The 21778-nt window shown below is 44.5% G+C and overlaps 1 protein-coding gene across 7 annotated transcripts in view; it reads right to left on the bottom strand.

The window, feature by feature from the left end:
• Positions 1-8800: 8800 nt before the first annotated feature.
• MTA3 (metastasis associated 1 family member 3) overlaps positions 8801-21778 on the bottom strand; it is a 216213-nt gene continuing 203235 nt past the window's right edge. For 6 of the 7 annotated variants that reach the window (XM_045054643.1, XM_045054642.1, XM_023251915.2 and 3 more), the window contains exon 17: positions 8801-12442. In XM_045054643.1, the coding sequence (XP_044910578.1) occupies positions 12417-12442 (26 nt within the window). In that variant the 3' untranslated portion in view covers positions 8801-12416. Of the gene's footprint in view, positions 12443-13229; positions 13304-21778 lie in introns of all 7 variants that reach the window. The other variant, XR_006595786.1, reaches the window with a different exon arrangement.

Genomic DNA, 21778 nt, shown 5'->3' on the forward strand with positions numbered 1-21778 from the left:
ACAGATTTAGTGATCAAATAAGCTAGCAGTGCTTTTATTTAATGTTTAAGAATATGAAACATTTATGGGGCACCGGGATGGCGTAGTCGGTTAAGCATCCGACTTCAGGTCAGGTCATGATCTCACGGGTTTTGAGTTCAAGGTTTTTGAGCTCTGTGCTGACAGCTCATAGCCTGCAGCCTGCTGCAGATTCTGTCTCTGTCTCTCTCTCAAATATGAAAAGATAAATAAATAAAGAAAAATAAAATTATGTTTAATCAAATTGAATCATTATTCTGATAACCTTTCATTTCAAGAGTAATTATATTTTGCTGTGTGTCAACTAGAAGATAGTGTCCGATAACTTTAGGTAACCTAAAAATCTTAGATTGATTCTAAATTGGGTTTGATAATGGATATTCATTTAATTCCTAAATAATTTTTTAGTAAAATAAAATACTGAAACATTATTTCAAGCATAAGTTTTAGTTTATGTATTTTTGCCTCTTTATATGGTACTGAAGGATGGAGATATATATATACATATACATACATATATATATATATATATATATTTAGGTCTATTAATAAACATGTTCATTTTTGCCACCTTGAGAAGTTGCAATATAAATTTTTTTTTTAACATTTATTTATTTTTGAGACAGAGAGAGACAGAGCATGAATGGGGGAGGGGCAGAGAGAGAAGGAGACACAGAATCGGAAGCAGGCTCCAGGCTCTGAGCCATCAGCCCAGAGCCTGACGCGGGGCTCGAACTCACAGACCGTGAGATCATGACCTGGCTGAAGTCGGACGCTTAACCGACTGCGCCACCCAGGCGCCCCGAGAAGTTGCAATATAATGGGTGTGTATGGATATAGAAAGTTGTACTTTTGCAGAAAGAAATTTACATGAGTTTGGGTCAAAGCTGGCTAAGCACTGATTGGTTTTTTGACATGATATTCAAAAAAAAGCTTTAGAATCAAATTATTATACTGATCCCAAATCAGAATTTGGCTTTCTCTGTTAAAATGACAAAATTTTCTTGGATTATCGGTCTCCTCTTAATAAGGACTTGGTTAAAAGTTTTCTTTATCTTCTAGTTATCTGCTTAGAGGGCAAAGATTCTGTGTCTTAAAAGAATAAATTCTTGGGGCACCTGGTTGGCTCAGTTGGTTGAGCATCTGACTTCGGCTCAGGTCATGATGTCGCGGCTCCTGAGTTTGAGCCCGGTGTCGGGCTATGTGCCGATGGCTCGGGGCCTGGAGCCTGCTTCAGATTCTGTGTCTCCCTCTCTCTCTGCCCCTCCCCTGCTTGCACTCTGTCTCTCTCTCTCAAAAATAAATAAACATTAAAAAAAAAATTATGCTTTAGGTTGACTATATCATGTCCTTGATTATTTAAGAAAATAAAGTCTCACTTTTGAAAGAGCAAAGGTTCTTTACGATCATGTTTCCTTTAAAAATTGTTTTACTATTATTTAAAAACATTTTTAATGTTTATTTATTTTTGAGAGAGAGAGAGAGAGAGAGAAAGAGCAAGCAGGGGAGGGGCAGAGAGAGAGGGAGACACAATCCGAGGCAGGCTCCAGGCTCTGAGCTGTCAGCCCAGAGCCCAATGCAGGTCTTGAACCCATGAACCATGAGATCACGACCTGACCTGAAGTCGGATGTTTAAACAACTGAGCCACCCAGGTCCCCATGTTTTACTATTATTTTAGTTAATTGTGGGAGTCAAGGGGCACCTGGCTGGCTCAGTTGGAAAAGCATGCAACTCTTGATCTCAGGGTCATGAGTTCAAAGCCCATGTTGGGTGTAGAGATGACTAAAAATAAAAAAATAAACAAACTTAAAAATATATATATGGTAGGGGTGCCTGGGTGGCTCACTCCATTGGGTGTCTGGCTTCGGCCCAGGTCATGATCTCACAGTTCGTGATTTCGAGTCCTGTGCTGACAGCAGAAAGCCCACTTTGGATCCTCTGTCTCTCTCTCTCTCTGCTCCTTCCCTGCTCACTCTCTCAAAAATAATTAAAAAAAAATATGGTATCCAAATATTGTTTTACAGTAATCCATAATCCTACCTTAAGTGCTCAAAACTCCTGACGGAAGCTTTTGATATTTTGTCCTCCTCAAATCCTCTCTTAAATGCATATAAATAAGTGAAAGAAGCCAATCTGAAAAGGCTACATACTGTATGTTTCCAACTAAATGACATTCTAGAAAAGGCCAACTATGGAGACAGTAAAAAGATCAGTGGTTGCCCCGGGGTTTGGGGGGGGGGCAGGGAGGGCAGTGTGGGTAGAGGTGGAGAGTGGGGGAGCAATAGGCAGAGCACAGAAGAATTTTAGGGCAGTGAAAATACTCTGTGATACCGTAATAATGGATACATGTCATTTATTTTATAAATAAAATCTTTATTAAAAAAATCAAATTCTGAAGATTATCTTTCACACCTAAAACTGTCTTTGAGATTTCCCAGAGGGTCTCCAGAAAATCATTTAGGATTTTTTTTTTTTTTAATTTTTGTTGTTGTTTATTTATTTTTGAGAGAGACAGAATGTAAGTGGGTTGGGGCAGAGAGAGAGGGAGGCACAGAATCCGAAGCAGGCTCCAGGCTGTGAGCTGTCAGCACAGAGCCTGATGTGGGGCTCGAACTCATGAACCATGAGATCATGACCTGAGCCGAAGTCGGACACTCAACCGATGGAGCCACCCAGGCACCCCAAGGATTTTTTAAGTTTGTAAAAAGAGAGGTATTACAATTAGGCTTATCTGATACATTACTATTAATGAGTAGCACAGAAAGGTTTGTTAAATGAAGAGATGCTTTCATTCAGGTAAAATGTTATTAACATAAGATTTTCATAAATTGTATGCTGTACAGGAAGTTCTAGAGAACTGTCAGTGCCCTAGCTGTCTATGACAGGTTTCCATTTATCAGAGTCCTAGTGCTGCTTTGCCTGATATTAGACAAAAACAGGTTAGTGTTATTAATCATAATTTGTTAGTTTTTATTTTTATTTTTATTATTTTTTATTATTTTTTAATGTTTATTTTTGACAGAGAGAGAGAGAGAGAGAGAGACAGAGCATGAGCGGGGGAGTGGCAGAGAGAGAGGGAGACACAGAATCCCAAGCAGGCTCCAGGCTCCGAGCTGTCAGCACAGAGCCTGACGCAGGTCTTGAACCCACAGACCACGAGATCATGGCCTGAGCCGAAGTCGGCCGCTCAACCGACAGCAATCCAGGTGCCCCAATTTGTTAGTTTTTAAATTGTTAACTTGGTTGCAACTTTACTTCTTTGGTTCAAATCTAGTACCTTGTAGGCCAGTGTTTTTTGCTTTTTAAGTTTTATTTATTTATTTTGAAAGAGAGAGAGCACAAGCTGGGAAGGGACAGAGTGGGAGAGAGAGGATCCCAAGCAGGCTCTGTGCTAGTGCAGAGCTTGACACAGGCCTCAAACCCACGAACCATGAGATCATGACCTGAGCTGAAATCAAGAGTCAGATGCTTAACTGACTGAGCCACCCAAGTGCCCCAGGCCAGTGGTTTTTAAAAAAATTTTTTTATGTTTATTTATTTTTGAGAGAGAGAAAGAGCGCCAGCAGGGGAGGGGCAGAGATAGAGGGAGACACAGAATCTGAAGCAGGCTCTGGGGTCCAAGCCAACAGCACAGAGCCTAATGCGGGGCTTGAACCCATGAACAGCAAGATCATGACCTGAGCCAAAGTCAGAGGCTTAACCGACTGAGCCACCCACGCGCCCCAGGCCAGTGGTTTTTGATTAGAGATTCACATTGCTTATCGTGGGGTTTTATTAATACATAGGCATTTATGACCTAATCCAAATTTACAGAGTCTCTTTCCTTGATATTCTTAACATATTCTTGGTGTCAAAGGAAAGATCAAATCCAGATTTAGTAAGGAGAGATTTTATCTGAAGGATTACTACAAGGGCGGCAGTGGAGGGGGGACACTTGCAAGGAGGGGTGAGGGCCGGCATATGTGACTACTGCAACAGGGAGCACCCTAAGACCTGCATGTGTCATGTTGAGTTAGGCAAAAAGAGCTTTTCTTTTATAGAAAAGAATGAGTGTCAGGAAGTGAGATGAAAGGCATGATAGGATAGTAAATCAGAGTGTTTTACCCTGAGGCCAGCCTATTTCACCCTGAGGCCAGGGTTTGTGTGCTCGCTCAGGCTGAAGGTGGGCCAAAGTTCAGGGGCCTATGGGAAGGAGAGAATCTTAACCAAAGTTTGCTTAAAAAGCATATTGTTGCCATTAATCAGTGGGGGACAAAACAACTCAGCTAATCCTTTATGAGGCAAAGCTCAATGAACTCCAAAAAAGATAAACTCAAAGAGACCCACCTGCACTGACACATATTAGAAGCAAACTTTCAAAAGACAAAGGACAAAGAGAGCATTTAAAAAGCAGTAACAGGGGCACCTGGGTGGCTCAGTCGGTTAAGCGTCTGACTTCGGCTCAGGTCATGATCTCGCGGTCCGTGCATTCGAGCCCCGCGTCAGGCTCTGTGCTGACAGCTCAGAGCCTGGAGCCTGTTTCCGATTGTGTCTCCCTCTCTCTGGCCCTCCCCCGTTCATGCTCTGCCTCTGTCTCAAAAATGAATAAACATTAAAAAAATAGTAATAAATAAATAAATAAATAAATAAATAATAAAAAGCAGTAACAGAGGAGTGAATCATCACATGCAAGGGGGCTCATTAAAATAATAAGCAGATTTCCCATCAAAAACTTTGGAGGCCAGAAAGCAGTGGACCAATATATTCAAAGTGCTAAAAGAAAAATCTGCCAATCAAGAACCTTGTGTGTGGCAACTTGTCCTTCAAAAGTGAGGAAGAAATCAAGAAACTTCCAGTGAGGCAAAAATTGAAAGGGAGTTTGTAACCACAAGACCTGCCCACCAAGACATGATGAAGGGAGTTTCACAAGTTGAAATCACAGGACACTAAACAGTAAGTTGAAGCCACATGTAGAAGTAAAGATTTCAATAAAGGTAAATACATAGGTACGTATTAAATGTAGTGTTATTGTAACAATGGTTTGTAACTGTACTTTTGTTTGCCTTCTACATGATTTAAAAGACTCATACATTGAAAGAAAAACAATGATTAGTATAAAAGCTAATATTACTATAACTTTGGGTTCTAACTCCAAATCTTTTTTTCTACATAATTTAATGCATTTAAAAGAATCATTAATTTATGTTTTTGGGCACACAATGTATAAAAATGTAATTCTGTGATATCAACAGCCAAAAGGGGTAGGGATAGAGCTATAAAGGAAGAGAGTTTTTGGTACGTTATTGAAGTTAAGCTGGTTTAAATTCAAATTAGAGTTATAACTTTAGTATGTTAAGTGCAATCCCCATGGAAACCACAAAGAAAATAGCTATAGAATATACACAAAAGGAATTTAAACCCTTCACTACCAAAAAATTAACAAAAGACAAAAAATGACAGTAATGTAGGAATGAGAAACATAAAAAGCTATAATGCATATAGCAAACAAATAGCACAATGACAGAAGTAAGTCCCCCCTTATCAGTAATTGCTTTAAATGTAAATGGATTAAACTCATCAATTAAAAGACAGAGACTGGCAGAATGGATAAAAACATATGATCCAACTATGTGCTATCTACAAGAGACTCACTTGAGATCCAAAGTCACAAACAGGTTGAAAGTGGAAGAATGGGAAAAGATATTTCATGCAAATAGTAACCAAAAGAGAGGGCTATATTAATACCAGACAAAATAGCTTTTAAATCAAAAAAGACAAAGAAGGATACTATATATTGACAAAAGGTTCTATACAGCAAGATGATAAAACAATTACAATCATACATGCACTTAATGACAGACCATCACAATATATAAAGCACAACTGGACAGACTTGAAGGGTGAGAAAGACAGTTCCACAGCCATAAAGACTTCAGTACCCCACTCTCAATAATGGGTAGAACAACCACACAGAAATAAGTAAGGAAACAGAACTCACCACAATAAACCAACTAGGTCTAGCTGACACATACAGAACACGCCACTCAACAACAACAGAAAACACGTTCTTCTCAAGTACATGGAACATTTTCCAAGATTAGAGCATATGTTAGGCCGTAGATTAAGTCTCAACAGACTTAAAAAGACAGAAATCATAAAAAGTATATTTATCTACAACAAGATGAAGTTAGAAATCAATAACAGGGGCACCTGAGCTGCTCAGTCGGTTAAGCATTACTCTTGATTTTGGCTCAGGTCATGGTCACAGGGTCGTGAGATTGAGCCCTGTGTTGGGCTCCACACTGAATCTCCTGCTTGAGATTCTCTCTCTCTTTCCCTCTGCCCCTCCCCTGCTTGCTCATTCTCTGTCTGAAAGACAGACAGACAGACAGACAGACAGACAGAAAGAAAGAGAAAGAAAGAAAGAAAGAAAGAAAGAAAGAAAGAAAGAAAGAAAGAAAAAAGGAAAGGAAAAAAAACCCCACTAGGGACAATGAATCACAAACAGCCAAGTAGCCTGTTAAGCTGTAGCCAATCAAATAATTAAAAAATAAATCAATAACAAAAGCAAAACTGGAAAATTCATGAAACTGTGGAAATTAAATACAGTTTTAAGCAACCAGTGGATCAAAGAAGAAATCATAAGATAAATAAGACAATACTTAGAGATGAATGAAAATGAAAACAATTAAAAGGAAAAATACAACTACCATAAGATCCAGTAATTCCACTTCTGGATATTTATCTGAAGAAAACAAAATCACTATCTCAAAAAAAAATATCTGCACCCCTATGTTCACTGCAGCACGATTTACAATATCCAAGTCATGGAAACAACTGAAGTCTCTAATGAGAGATGAATGGATAAAGAAAACGCGGGGTGTGAACACACAGGCACATACAGGAATATTATTTAGCCATAAAAAAGAAGGACATGTTGCCATTTGTGAGAACATGGATGGACCCTGAGGGCATTACGCTAACTGAAAGAAGTCAGACAGACTTTGAAATTTACCAAGAGAGTAAGTCTTAAAAGTTCCCATAAAGAAACAAACAAACAAACAAACAAACTTGTAACTATGTGTGGTGTTGGCTATTAACTGAACTTATTGTGGTAATCATTTTGATATTATATATATGAAATGATTGTGTTGTACATCTAAAACGAATACAGTGTTGGGGCGCCTGGGTGGCGCAGTCGGTTAAGCATCCGACTTCAGCCAGGTCACGATCTCGCGGTCTGTGAGTTCGAGCCCCGCGTCAGGCTCTGGGCTGATGGCTCAGAGCCTGGAGCCTGCTTCCGATTCTGTGTCTCCTTCTCTCTCTGCCCCTCCCCCATTCATGCTCTGTCTCTCTCTGTCTCAAAAATAAATAAATGTTAAAAAATTTTTTTTAAAAAATAAAACGAATACAGTGTTATATATTAATTACGTCTCAATTAAAAAAAAAAGAAAAAAAGAAAAAGAAAACTTTGCAAAGGAAACAAAACACCTAGCCTCTCTCTCTCTGACCCCAGGGTCTGTGAAAGCCCGGTGGAGATCCCAGGCTGCATTTCTTCTAGCGGTAACAAAGCAGGTCCCCCCGTCTCACACAAGGCCTGCTAAAACAGAAGACTGAAATAAGCCCTAGAGTTTCATAGAGAATATACCCAAGACCTCTTGGTTTCAATCAAAACCACTCAACGAACATACCATGAACCAGGAAAACCTCAGCTGGAGTGAGAAAAGACAACGGACTGTTAACACTGCGATGCCACAGATATTAGAATTGTCTAATGAGGATTTTAAGGCAGTCAGCATAAAAATACTGCAGTGAGCAATTGTGAACACACTTGAGACAAATGAAAAAAGAAACTTCTCAGGGCTACTGTGCTCCATCTTGAGGGGTCCCCCTGCTCCCACAAACCTTCCCTGACCACTAGTCCTGCCTTACTGAGCCCTCTATCCCAGAATTCCTGCAAGAATAGACACAGCCTTAATTACCAGGCTTCTGGTCTCTGGTAACCTTGTACGTGTCAGTCTTGCTTCTCTCGTGAAACCCTGGAAAGAAACTCGGTGTCCCTCTCTCTCTTTTTAAAAAACCTCTCACAAATCTCGGCAAAGAATAGGTGCACTTCACAGACAGGGGCTGAAGGGGTCCTTGAGTGAATCTACAGTGGCTCCTAGCACAGCACCTGACACAGAGTCTACACTGCAAACAGGTTTGAAGCAATAAAATGCACAACAGAGAATCATTTCTACAAAGCAGGTTTCGGCACTCAGGAAACAGTGGAGAATGCCAGGCATTTGGATCAGGCTCCCTGTCCCTTTAACAAAACTCAGACATTTCTCTTCTACTTACAGGCCTGAAAAGAAGGTGCTGGACTTCCATCTGTGTAACGTGCAGCTCCTGGGTCCATGTCACCTGCTCGGTAGCCTTCTTCTCACACGGGAGCCCAGCACACAGCCCCACAACCCAGCACTGGGCACAGCAGTGCAAGAGTGGTTGATGGGGAAGGTTTCTCCTCATACCTCCAGGCCCAGGGGACATAGGGGTCAATGGCCACCTCCTGGAGTGACCTAGCTTCATGTCCTCAGGATGTGGCTTATGAGACAGTAGAGGAAAATGCAGACCCTGGGGAAAGGCCTCTGAGAGTCTCAGTGTGGCTGGGGGGAAATCAGCCTAACCAGCCTGGCCCGTGAGCTACGCAGGGGGCCAGGGAACCCAACACAAGGAGCACCTGATGCTGAGCGCTGGGGCGAGCGCGCACTGAGCCTTCCGGCTGAGCCACCATCCCAGCAAAGGACAGCATAAAACCAGGCATAATCTCCAGAAATTTATTGGAAACACGATACAAACTCATCAGTAGACGGCATCTACTTACAGACAGACAGGCCACACTGCAATATCACGCTCTGAATGAATTATCCTGGGGAGACACTCATGACCACTGATGCATGGTCCAGGCTAGTGTCCTCTGGCAGGGCAAATCAGAAATTGGGGACAGAGGGAATGGAGGGGAGGGATGGCCAGAAAACTAGGACATGGCTTTCCTGAGGGGAGTGGTGAGGTGGGATTGCTAAATGCGTAAATTCCCCCAAAGGAAAACAGGGACAGCCGTTAAGAATAAAGGCTTTCCCCCCTCCCTTCCAAAAGCATTCTCCTCTCTAGGTGAGTGAAGGTCTATGAACCCCCCACAGGGGCAGCTCCTCTGTCTACCCTCACCTTGGCGTGGGGACATAAACACCAGGCTGGACATGACACAGGGCAGACGGAGGCCACACACATCCCAGCCTGCTTGCCCTCAGACCCTCTCCTCTACCTCCCCCGCTCTGCTCTGAGTGGTGGGCCTGACCACTGCAGCGAGCTTCTCCTGGGACCCAAGGTCATCTGGCTTCCAGTGGGGTTTAACTAACGAGAGGCACCTGAAGAAACTACAGAGCACGAGGAAAGCAGAAGCCAGGCTATTTGTCCCCCACACCTGGGGAGCAGGGACCTTTCGGCAGGGACCATGCCTCCCCATGGCCCCAGCTCCCACGAGATCGGCCTCTGTGGGCCCCAGTTCCTCCCAGTGGCTCTAGTCCCCGTGCTCTGGTAACATAGCCTCTCCCCATGTCCCACCAGCTTCGGGTGGTGGCAGTTTCCTGCTGTCCACCTCTGGGCTGCCCCTCATTCTCCTGTTCGGCCTCTCCGCTCTTCTTGTTTCTGTGTTCAACAGTTCTCTGGATTAAAGCTCCTCTGTTTTAAATACTTGGAGTGGCTTCTGTTTCCCCGGTTGGACGCTGACTGATAGAAACGGGGCTGTGGGCAAGGTACAGCTGTGAGAGGCGGGCTGAAAACCAGTCTGTCCCCCTCTTTGACACCATCTCTAGGAGTGGGCAGGTGGTGATGGCAGAGGGGGAAGATGGCTTGTGAACTTCTGTGTCTTCAACCAAGGGAACACAGATCAGGCTCAGCACAGCGAGTGCCACTGGGCACGTCTGCGGTGGCCGTGCAGACGGATCCCGCATGTCCACCCCACAAGCTCACTGCACAATGGTGACACTCGGGCCCCAGGAACGGGGTGGCCGGGAAACCCTCTCAGCACCAACTGCTCAGAACGGCCAAGGCAAAGGTTAGAGGCTCCTGGGTGTCGTTCCTCCAGTCCCTGGAGTGTTCAATCAGAATGCTGGGAACTTTCCAGAGATGAAATGGGAACGTAAGATCTTCGTCAACGGCCTCTTTGTAGGAGGATGGGGCTGCAGAACCTGGAGTTCTTACTACAAGGTGAAGAGCTTTCTTGGTACATGTGGCTCAATGCAAACTGCATGTGTCCCAGAGCTAAATGGGAGCTACAACTGGGGTGGGTGGGCTTCTCTGTTCTCCTTTCAGACCAGGCTTGGCCCCCAACTCCAAATCTCCTGGGCCTGGGTGAGGAGGGACTCTCCCAACAGGCAGAGAGAAGGAAGCTGGCAGCAGAGTCATGGGCAGCAGACTTTGCTCTAATCAACAGTCACGTATCACATGGGTCAGGAGAGGTGCGCGTAAGGGCCAGGGACCCATTGCACCTTCTGTGTCCGTGTGTGACAATAAATCCAGGGCGGGACACAAGACAGCCTTCCCATGTCTTTCTTTAGAGAGAACACACCATGTGGCATGGGAGGCAGAGTGCCAGTTGCCTCTTCTCCCAGGGCTTTTTGGAGGGGGCTTCTCTGCAGGGAACCCTGAGGGCGATGCCTATCACCTCCGCCCTGCTCCCTGGACACCTCTGACACAGGCCTTCCATCGGGGCCCCAAGCCACAACCCAAAACAGCTCCAAGAGTTGGTAGTGGTGAGAACATCCCCAGGCCACCCTTGCAAAAGCCAAAGGTGAGAAGCAGCTCCTTAGAAGAGAAGCCATGCTGGCTGCAGAACTGGAGGGAAAAGGCAGCTCGATCTCTCGGCATCGCCTTCAGCCATCGTCCACCGTGTTCTCTTTGCTGAGCTGAACCCAGCCTCTGAGGATCTGGATGTCTACAGCATCGTCATTTTAGCGATACTGCACTCTGCTTGGGAGGTCAGGGCGGGGGGGGGGGGCGGTGGAGGTAGGGGGGAGTGTCAACTCAATTGTAGTCATTCTGTCCTGCAACCACCTGGCTGTCTGGCCATTCATCCAGCTGCAGACCCCAGGGACAGCTGGAAGGCCAGGCTCCAGTTTTCCTTCACGGTGCCGTGAGCCTGTGCCCTGCAGCCTGTCCCTGAAATGGAGGACAGGGGAGTGGCCAGACTCATGTGCCTGGGGGGGTGTGGGGCACTAAGCTATTCCTGCCCCTGCAGCTGTGTGCACAGAGGCGCAGAATGGCCAGCCTGCCGTACCAGCGAGGGCTGGTGCTGAGGGCAGACAGGAAGAGCCCAAGCCAGCGAAAACCGGGTCACAGGCACGTCTCCCGGGGCCTAGGCACATGTGTTCACAGAACTGTCTGGGCCAGAAAGGTGGGGGGCTCGTGGTCATACATACACACTCACCTGCACACACAGATCTCTCACTTCACCCTCGTAGGCCAAACAGATTCCATCTGCTTAAAACAAACCTGGGTGATTTGCAACTCGTGGAAGGACCGACCTGGCTGCAAGTCCTTGGCGGCTGGCTGGGCTGTAAGGGAACAGGGCAGTACACGAATGGCTTGTCACAGTGATATACACGCTCGACTCCGTTTAAACACCTGCTCTTGCTGGAGCTGAGACCAGGGAGACCAGAGGACACCAGCCTCTCTCCGACAATAGAATACACGTGATATGAAGAGCTCACAGGCTTCCCAAAAACGATTTTCTTATTTTTCTGTCAGAATCTCATAATTCTGTACCTAGGAAGGGTGGAGGAGGGGGAGCCGAATATAGAATGCAGGGGTGGGAGCAAAATTTCCCCGTTAAAAAATATAAAGATGAAGCCTATGGAGAGAAAGCCAAGTGACAGTAACAGCAAGGATGGGGGGATATCATGAACGGCATAAACACTGGCACATTTCTTAAGAAAAATCCATTCAGAAAGATGCCATGTCCCTCCTGTACACCATCGCGGTGCCTACGACAGGGCTGAGCGGACACATGCAGGGCAGCCGCAGATCTGAGCTCTCAGCAGCCCCGCTGCCCGAGGAGCCGCTGGGCCTAGGGGCAGAGAGCTAGAGAAGGAGGAGGTGCAGGGGCTCCCTCGTCCCCTCAATTTTCAGGCAGGTCCCGCCGTGGGACAGTGAGGTCTCTGAGAGGAAAGCGAGGTGACACGGATTCACACATGGAGATGCAGCTTTGGGGACGTGCACTCCCACAGTTTCTTCCCCTGCCCCACCGAGTCTCCAGGGGGCACATGTGTCTGTCTCCCACTGAGATGTACTGGAAATGGGGCTGCCTCCTTCCCAGGCACGACTGTGAACATCAGCAGGACAGTGTAGCGAGTCTTGGCTTATAGGATGAAACAGGGATAGCTCAGTCCGACACGCAGCATGTGAATTCTGGGGAAGGAGAGAGACAGGGTCAAAGTTAAAAGAGTTCTGATGGAGGAGGCCAGGCGCGAGCAAGGACAGAATCAGCCTTCCCACCAACAGTGTCACAGACTTCAAGGAAAGGCGGTCTGGCATTAATTCAAACAAAAGCTCACAGGGTAGTTTAAGGCTGGAGGGAAGTCTAATTGAGGCCAAGAAAATATGTGAATGACACTGAAGTATCTTAAAAGCTGGGTTTTGGATGGGCGGGTTTGGTGGTCACGGCCAAGGCATACAGCATACCAGGCAGGTGCTGATGGGCTGATCAAACTGACATCGAGGAACGTCTCTGAGCAGATACTGAGGAGTGGGGAGCACAATTAGCCTGGAGGAGACACAGTGTGATCTGAAGTCACCGTAATTCATCACGGTGATGTGGGCACTCAGAGGCTAGGAACACATTTTCCTACAGGAGGGGAGTGAACCTCAAACACCCACGGTGTCATAGTGGCCCCTCCTTCCCACCCCCTCTGCTTCCCCCCAAAACCTTCAACTCTCCTTCCCAGGGTGGGCTATCTAGAGACTCTCAACAGAAACAAGTAAACGAAAAGCAGAAGTGGCCTGTAAACCACATCATCATCGTCTGGTATCACTCACAAGGTTGTGAAACCTTTTGCTTGGTTATTAGGAAAGTGGCTGGGAGGGCACTGGGGGTTGTTTGCTGAGATGGGACCGGGTGCCCCAGCCAAGGAAGTGCTCAGGCATGCTCTCCCATCACATGCCACTCTGCAACCAGGAGAGGACAAGGGACGCTCACCTTCACAGCCTCCCGCCATCCTGAGGAAGGTCTGCAGGATGGAGCAGAGCTGCGCCTTCACTTCATGAGCCTTTCTAGAATAGGGGAGATATATGTACACAGCCTGGTAGTTGATAGGGCTTGGAAAATATGTGTTAAATAAAAACCCAGATAATTGAGTTTAGGACTCAGGCTAACATTCGCTTTATTGAACTTACTATGGGATATATAACTGCGTGATTTAACTTTCATCAGAACCTTGTGAGCATCAGAAAGGGTGGGAACTTGCTCGAGGTCATACAGTGAGTAGGTTGAGGATTTGAACCCAGATCTTCTTAATACAGGTCAAGGTTTCCCTACTACACCAAGCTGCCCCATTTTCCATCCATCCCAGTAAGAGCATACTGTCCTCTTCAGTGTCTAAGTGAAGGGTTATGTATGTGTCAGAGCCTCTGATATTTCTTAGAAATCTCTCTCTCTCTTTCTCTCTCTCTTTCTGCAGGGGGTGAGGGGGGGGGGTGCTCTGTCGTTCATTTTTTTGTCCAGCCCCTGTGGAATTAAGCCATCTGCAAGAAGAGCCACTTGTAATAGTTTCCCAAGTTTTTGACCTGCCTTGGTGAACTGTGCTTTCTTTTATTGTGCCAAACTTACCCGCTTCAGTTTCAAAAGCAACCCTCTGGCATCTAGGTTCACACCTGGCTTCTTCACGCTGGCCGTGGTTTTGAGATATGTCACCTCTCTGCATTCCTGGCTGAAGAATCCCAGTGCTTACCATCTGCCCTTGCAAGGCTATCACTTCACTGCCCCGCGCTTAGAGCTTCCTCAGTCCCACTGCATTTCCTTGAAGCAAGGAACAAGAGCCATATGCGGGGCCCAGACACAGAGGCCCCAGCACAGCACAGAGCTCCAGGACAAAATGGACACTCCTTCTCAGGTCTCCTTCCTAGATGATACAGCCCAAATCATTTCCCCTTTTTGCTTATAAATACATTCTCAAAAGCATTAATCTACATTTGCTACTTCTGTCTATACTAACCCTGATTCATAAGCACTTTTTTTTTTTTTTTTTTACAAACATTTCCCTCTCGGTTTAAACTATTCAGAAGTACTTCATGTCCACGGACTTGGAGATTCTACACTCTAACCAATGCAATGAAAGCAACCTTCTTGAAGGTTTCCAGCTGCTGGATTCTGAGTTCATTTCCATCCCTTTTGCAACCCAGAGGAGAAGCCACCATCAGAACTTTGGAGGCTGGAAAGCAGATATACGAGTGATAACAGATTATGCACTCAAGAAAGCCAAACCTGAAGCTGGCAGTGTGGAAAGCCAAGAACCCGATTTGTCTGAAGGGCCCTCAAGTGGCTCAGGAATTAACACTAGAGACCTCTGGCAGTGAGGGAGAGATATTGAAGCAGGGAGATTAGTTGAAGGCTGTTTGAGAAGCAGCTGGACCCTGAGAAGCCCTCCTGACTCCATACCCCTATGCAACTGCCTGCCTCCCACAAGTCTGAGTGTGTATCCTCTGAAGAGGACCCAACAGAGGGTCTCAGTCCTAGGGGACACTAGGCAACAAGCACAGTTGAGGGCAGGGCTGGCTACTCCAAACCTGAGGAATCAAGTGAACATACGCCTACTGGTGGTGAGACCTCCAGCCTTCTTCCCATTTAGCTCCCAGAAAGCATGCAGCTAAACCTTCAACTTTGGGGGGAGAGACTGTTCTATGGCATGGCATTTGTGTCCCCACAAAATTCCTATCTTGAAATCCTAATGCCCAATGTGATGGTATTGGGAGGGGTAACCTTCGGGAAGTGCTCAGAGGGCATAATCCTCATGGGTGGGATTATAAAAGAGACCCCACAGAGCTCCCTAGCCCCCTCTACCATGTGAGGACACAGAGAGGAGTCAGCAGTCTGATACCTAGAAAAGGGCTTTCACCAGAACTCAACCATGTCAGCACCCTGATCTTGGACTTCCCAGCCTCTAGAACTGTGAGAACTAAATTTATGTTATTTAAAGGTGATATATCCACAGTATTTTGTTATAGCAGCCCAAATGGACTAAGATAGATAGGAAGAACCTTCTCTGGGAAATGTGACCAGTCTATGAGACCAGCCTATGAGATGCTGGCATCTGAGTCACCGAACAAACAGTCCAGCCTGATCACCATACTGGGAAGTGTACTACAATCTCCCCCCATAAGCAGAGCACAGAGCTTTCAATCTGATTCTATTCCCCTACTCTTAAACATTCGTAGACAACCACAGGTCACCAGGGAAAAACCCTGCAACATAAACGTCAGAGGCCAAAACAAAGAACAAAGAGAAGAATTAAAATGGGAAGAAACAGACTATTCATGGAGAAGAAAACTTAAAAAACAGAAAATGCTATAAATATCCTCAGAGGAGTAAAAAAAAATACAGTATCCATGAAACACAAACAGTATGCTATCAAAAAAAATAAACAAGCAAACAAACATGAGAGAGCCAAGGGGAGCTGGCAGGGAACCTACAGAAAGATTGAAGAATTCTGCATTCTATAATGGTGGGCTAATTTGTATTAGATTAACCCTCCAGCCAATAATAGTAACAAACTTTGGATAAAATATTAAAAAAAAAAAAAACTCCTTGAAGATTCTGGAGAGCAACCAAAAATCAGGCAAAAACTGGAGGGCATGTGATCCTTGAAAAAAAAAAAGTGAGATTAGGGGAGATCCACCCTTAACTGGCTTTTCCTTTGTGGGCACGTTTTCCAGTACAAAAGGGAAATGGCTCAAGCAGAAAACTGCAATCTAAGCGGGCTGAACAATCAGGGAGAGTTCAGAGTTTGAGGCTGCCCATACAGCTGGAAATACAGGAGGAGGTCTGGAAAGGAAGAGGACAGGGAAAAGGGAAGCTGCCATATCTACATACAAATCCCCCTCAAATCATTGGCTGATTCTGGAACTCTGCAACTGTGAGGTGGGACCCTAAGAAGCCCAGATGGAAACATCAGCTGGAAGGCTAACAAAGGCTGAGCAGCAACCTCAGCAGCTGTCTAGTACTGGGAAGACAGAGTGTGGAGTTCAAGTTCTGACAAGTGGGAAGGGCTGTGCAAACAACTTGGTCTTTCCGTTGAAATCTCACGGAACTCAGAGCAAAACTGAAATAGACCAGACCTATTGAAGCTTTAAACCAAGCCTGCATAAAACCAGAAGAGACTCTTGGATACTGACAACAAACTGAGGGTTGATGGGGGGTGGGGGAGAGGGGAAAGTGGGTGATGGGCATTGAGGAGGGCATTTTTTGGGATGAGCGCTGGGTGTTGTATGGAAACAAATTTGACAATTATATTTTAAAAATAATAATAATATAAACAAACAAACAAACCAGACTGCATAGAATCAAAGTGACGTGCCAATTTAATTGCTTGCTGGAACAAAACGCAACACTCTGCAGTGGAAAATAACAGAATCTGGAGTCTCTAAAACTTATCATCCACACTGACCAGTATTCATTAAAAACTAATAGCCTGATCAACCCACCAAAAGAAAATACAGTTAGTAGAAAATGACTAATGAATGATTCAGATGTTAGAATTAGCAGATATGGATATAAAATATTCACTATAGGGGCACTTGGGTGGCTCAGTCAGTTAAGCATCTGACTCTGGATTTCAGCTCAGTTCATGATCTCACAGTTTAAGAGTTTGAGCCCCGCCTCAGGCTCTGAGCTGACAGGGAGGAGCCTGCTTGGGATCCTCTCTCCCTTTCTGCCCTTCCCCTGCTCTCTCTTTCTCTCAAAATACATTTTTAAAACTTTAAAAAAAAAACATAAAAAAACAGATGATTGTTGGGCACTTGGGTGGCTCATTTGGCTAAGTGTCCAGCTTCCACTCAGGTCATGATCTCATGGTTTGTGAGTTCGAGCCCCACATCAGGCTCTGTGCAGACAGCTCAGAACCTGAAGCCTGCTTTGGATTCTGTGTCTCCCTCTCCTTCTGCCCACCCCTGCTCACACTCTTTGTCTCTCTCAAAAATAAATAGATATTAAAACAAAATTTAATAATTATTTAAAACCATAAAAAAAGAAAATATTCTCTATAAGTTTGTTAAAGAATCTATAGGGACACCTGGGTGGCTTGGTTGGTTAAGTGTCTGGATCTTAGTTTTGGTTCAGGTCATAATCTCATGGTGGGTTTGAGCCTCTCATTGAGCTCTGTGCTGATAGCACGGAGCCTGCTTGGGATTCTCTCTCTCCCCCTCTCTCTCTCTCATGTTTGTGTGTGCACACTCTCTCTCTCAAAATAAATAAATAAATAAATAATCTTTAGCCAAAAACAAAGAGAAAAATAATCTATAAAAAAAAAAAAGATGAATGTACAGCAACATGCAGAATGAACCTGGACCAATTTCTTACACCATACACAAAAATAAACTCAAATGGATGAAAGACCTAAATGTGAGACAGGAAGCCATCAAAATCCTCAAGGAGAAAGCAGGCAAACCCCTCTTTGACCTTGGCCACAGCAACTTCTTACTCAACACGTCTCCGGAGGGAAGGGAAACAAAAGCAAAAGTGAACTACTGGGACTTCATCAAAATAAAAAGCTTCTGCACAGCGAAGGAAACAATCAGCAAAACTAAAAGGCAACCAACAGAATGGGAGAAGATATTTGCAAACGACATATCAGATAAAGGGTTAGTATCCAAAATCTATAAAGAACTTATCAAACTCAACACCCAAAAAACAAACCAGTGAATGAGTGGGCAAAAGACATGAATAGACATTTCTCCAAAGAAGACATCCAGATGGCCAACCGACACATGAAAAAATGCTCAACATCACTCATCATCATGGAAATACAAATCAAAACCACAATGAGAACCACCTTACACCTGTCACAATGGCTAACATTAACAACTCAGGCAACAACAGATGTTGGTGAGGATGCGGGAAAAGAGGATCTCTTTTGCATTGCTGGTGGGAATGCAAGCTGGTGCATCCACTCTGGAAAACAGTATGGAGGGTCCTCAAGAAATTAAAAATAGAACTACCCTAGACCCAGCAATGGCACTACTAAGTATTTATCCAAGGGATACAGGTGTGCTGTTCCGAAGGGACACATGCACCCCCATGTTTATAGCAGCACTATCAACAATAGCCAAAGTATGGAAAGAGCCCAAATGTCCATTGATGGATGAATGGATAAAGAAGATACACACACACACACACACACACACACACACACACACACACACACACACACAATGGAGTATTACTCAGCAATCAAAAAGAATGAAATCTTGCCATTTGCAACTACATGGATGGAACTAGAGGGTATTATGCTAAGCGAAATTAGTCAGAGAAAGACAAATATCATATGACTTCACTCATATGAGGACCTTAAGACACAGAACAGATGAATATAAGGGAAGGGAAGCAAAAATAATATAAATACAGGGAGGGGGACAAAACATAAGAGACTCTTAAATATGGAGAACAAACAGAAGGTTGCTGAGGGGTTGTGAGAGAGGGGATGGGCTAAATGGGTAAGGGGCATTAAGGAATTTACTCCTGAAATCATTGTTGCACTATATGCTAACTAATTTGGATGTAAATTTAAAAAATTAAATTAAAATAAATAAATAAACGTTAAAAAAAAGATGAACGTAATGGGTAACAAGATGGTGTATTTTAGGAGAAATATAAAAAAACTAAAAGGAAATTCTAAAACTGAAAAATACAAAATCTGAAATGAATAATTTGTTAGATGGGATAATAGCAGATCCAATACTATAGAAGAGGGACGTGTGCTTGGCTCAGTCAGTTGAGCATATGACTTGATCTCTGGGTCATGAGTTCCAGCTGCATGTTGGGTATAGAGTTTACTTAAAAAAAATACTGCAGGGGCACCTGGGTGGCTCAGTCGGTTAAGCGTCTGACTTCAGCTCAGGTCATGATCTTGCGGTTTGTGAGTTCGAGCCCGCGTCGGGCTCCGTGCTGACAGCTCAGAGCCTGGAGCCTGTGTCAGATTCTGTGTCTGCCCCTCCCCTGCTCCTGCTCTGACTCTGTCTTTGAATAATAATTAAACGTTAAAAAAATTAAAAAAAATACTGCAGAAGAATCAATGAATTTGAAGATCTCTAAAAAAAAAAATTACTGAAACTGACAATACGTACTGTATGACTCCATTTATATAAAATTCTAAAAAATATAGTCTGTGGTGACAAAAAGTGGATCAGTGGTCACCTGAGATGATGTGGGGAGATGGGGTGGGTGGGAGAGTAGATTATAAAGGGGTACAAAAAAGTTGTTGAGGGTGATGGATAAGTTTATTAAGTATATAATGGATGGATAAGGGATTGTGGTATTTCCTGGGGCATACATATGTTAAACTTATCAAGTTGTACATTTATTGTTATTCATTTAAAAAAAATTTTTAACGTTTATTTATTTTTGAGGCAGAGAGAGACAGAGCATGAATGGGGGAAGGGTCAGAGAGAGAGGGAGACACAGAATCGGAAGCAGGCTCCAGGCTCCAAGCTGTCAGCACAGAGCCCGACGCGGGGCTCGAACTCGTGAACCACAAGATCATGACCCGAGCCAAAGTCGGACACTCAACTGACTGAGCCACCCAGGCGCCCCGTTATTTATTTTTTTAAAGTTTGTTTATTTATCTTGAGAGAGAGAGTGTGTGCAAGCAGGGGAGGAGCAAAGAGAGAAGGGGAGAGAGAGACTCCCAAGTGGACTCCATGCTGACACTATGGCTGTCAGTGGGGCTCAGTCTCACAAACATGAGATCATGATCTGAGCTGAAATCAAGAGTTGGATGCTTAATCGACTGAGTCACATAGGCACCCCTCAAGTTGTAGATTTTAAATATGTGTAGTTGAGGAGCGCCTAGCTGGCTCAGTCAATTAAGTGTCCCACTCTTGATTTCAGCTCGGGTCATGATCTCAGGATTGTGGGATACAACCCTGCACTGGGCTCTGTGCTAAGTGTGGAGCCTGTTTAGGATTTCTCTCTCTCTCTCTCTCTCTCTCTCCCTCTGCCCCTCTCCCTACTCATGCTCTCTCTTTAAAAAAAAAAATGTATATAACATATATATGTACATATATATGTATATCTATAAGAATATATATAAGGATCATTTCACAGTGATAAAAAGGTACAAAAGACCTAAAAATTCTAATTATATGTATCATCAATAACAGAACTTCAAAATACTAAGGCAAAAATTGACAGAATAAAGGGAGAAATAGACAAATCTGGTTGGAATGTAAATTTGAGAAAGTCTCCCAGGAAATAGAGCAAAAAGACACAGAGAAAGGAAACTGGAGAGACAAAAGAAAATTGGAGGACCAGTATAGGTCTAATGTCCAACATCTTGACCCTTTCTCCTGCTGACTTTACAGTTCCAGATACCTTAAATGTGGTCAGCCTTGTTTCCCCAGAACTCACTCTTGGCCTTGCTCCCCGGCTGCCCGGGAAAGGGGCTCCTTGTTGTCACTCAGCGAAGCTGCAGTTAGACTGTCATGGAAACAGTCTTCTCAGATTATCTTCTTCAGGCACCTCCGTTTAACAAAGTTGCCTTCAAGCTTGCTCCTCAGTTTTACATTAATTGCTTTTCATATTCATTTATATGTAAATAATTGTTGATAAAAATAAATATTTGGTTGAGGGAGAAAAATGCATAAATTATAACTCAGATGTTTTCTGGGCTTAAAGAGTACTCAGTCATCTGGAAGGGAAAACAGGAAACAGGAAAAGAAAATAATAAAGAGCAAGGTTGGGACGCTTAAAATGAACCCAGGGGGAGGTCTCCAAATCAACTGGGCTGTGACAAATCCTTCCATTTCCATGGCCCTGGCCCCCCCCCCCCCCCCCCCGGCAGATTCAGAACACTCCTCACTTCCATCCTGGGACCCAAAGAGAATGCTCAGGAGGATACCTAAATCAGTTGATTTCAGGAGTTGATCTTTACTTCCTCGGGGTATCAAGATCTAACACTGATGTCCTAATGCCTTTCTCAGACATCTGTGTCTGCTCTTTTGATGGATGGGTCACACTTACTCTAAGGAAGAGTTGTTTCTCAGGGACCTAATCCCCTTCTTCTGCTGTCTCCCTCACTTTCCTTTCCCGAGCATCTACCTTTCCCCACAAAAAAACCAGGACTTAGCTCTCAAGTCAGGGGTTCCCTTTCTTTCTCAGAGATTCATCCTCTACATGTCACTGAGAATGGGAATACATTGGGACAGGTTGGTTAAAAAGGTTTCCTGTTGGGGCGCCTGGGTGGCTCAGTCGGTTAAGCGTCCGACTTCGGCTCAGGTCATGATCTCACGGTCCGTGAGTTCGAGCCCCACGTCGGACTCTGTGCTGACAGCTCAGAGCCTGGAGGCTGCTTCAGATTCTGTGTCTCCCTCTCTCTCTGACCCTCCCCCATTCATGCTCTGTCTCTGTCTCAAAAATAAATAAACATTAAAAAAAAATTAAAAAAAAAAAAAAAGGTTTCCTGTAATGACCCTTGCAGGCAAACAGAGATTGACTGAGGAGGCCAGAGCTGCCCCTGAGAGCTGAGGACCCTTGAGTAA

This window comes from Felis catus, chromosome A3 (assembly GCF_018350175.1).
Source record: "Felis catus isolate Fca126 chromosome A3, F.catus_Fca126_mat1.0, whole genome shotgun sequence".
Taxonomy (NCBI): Eukaryota; Metazoa; Chordata; class Mammalia; order Carnivora; family Felidae; genus Felis; species Felis catus.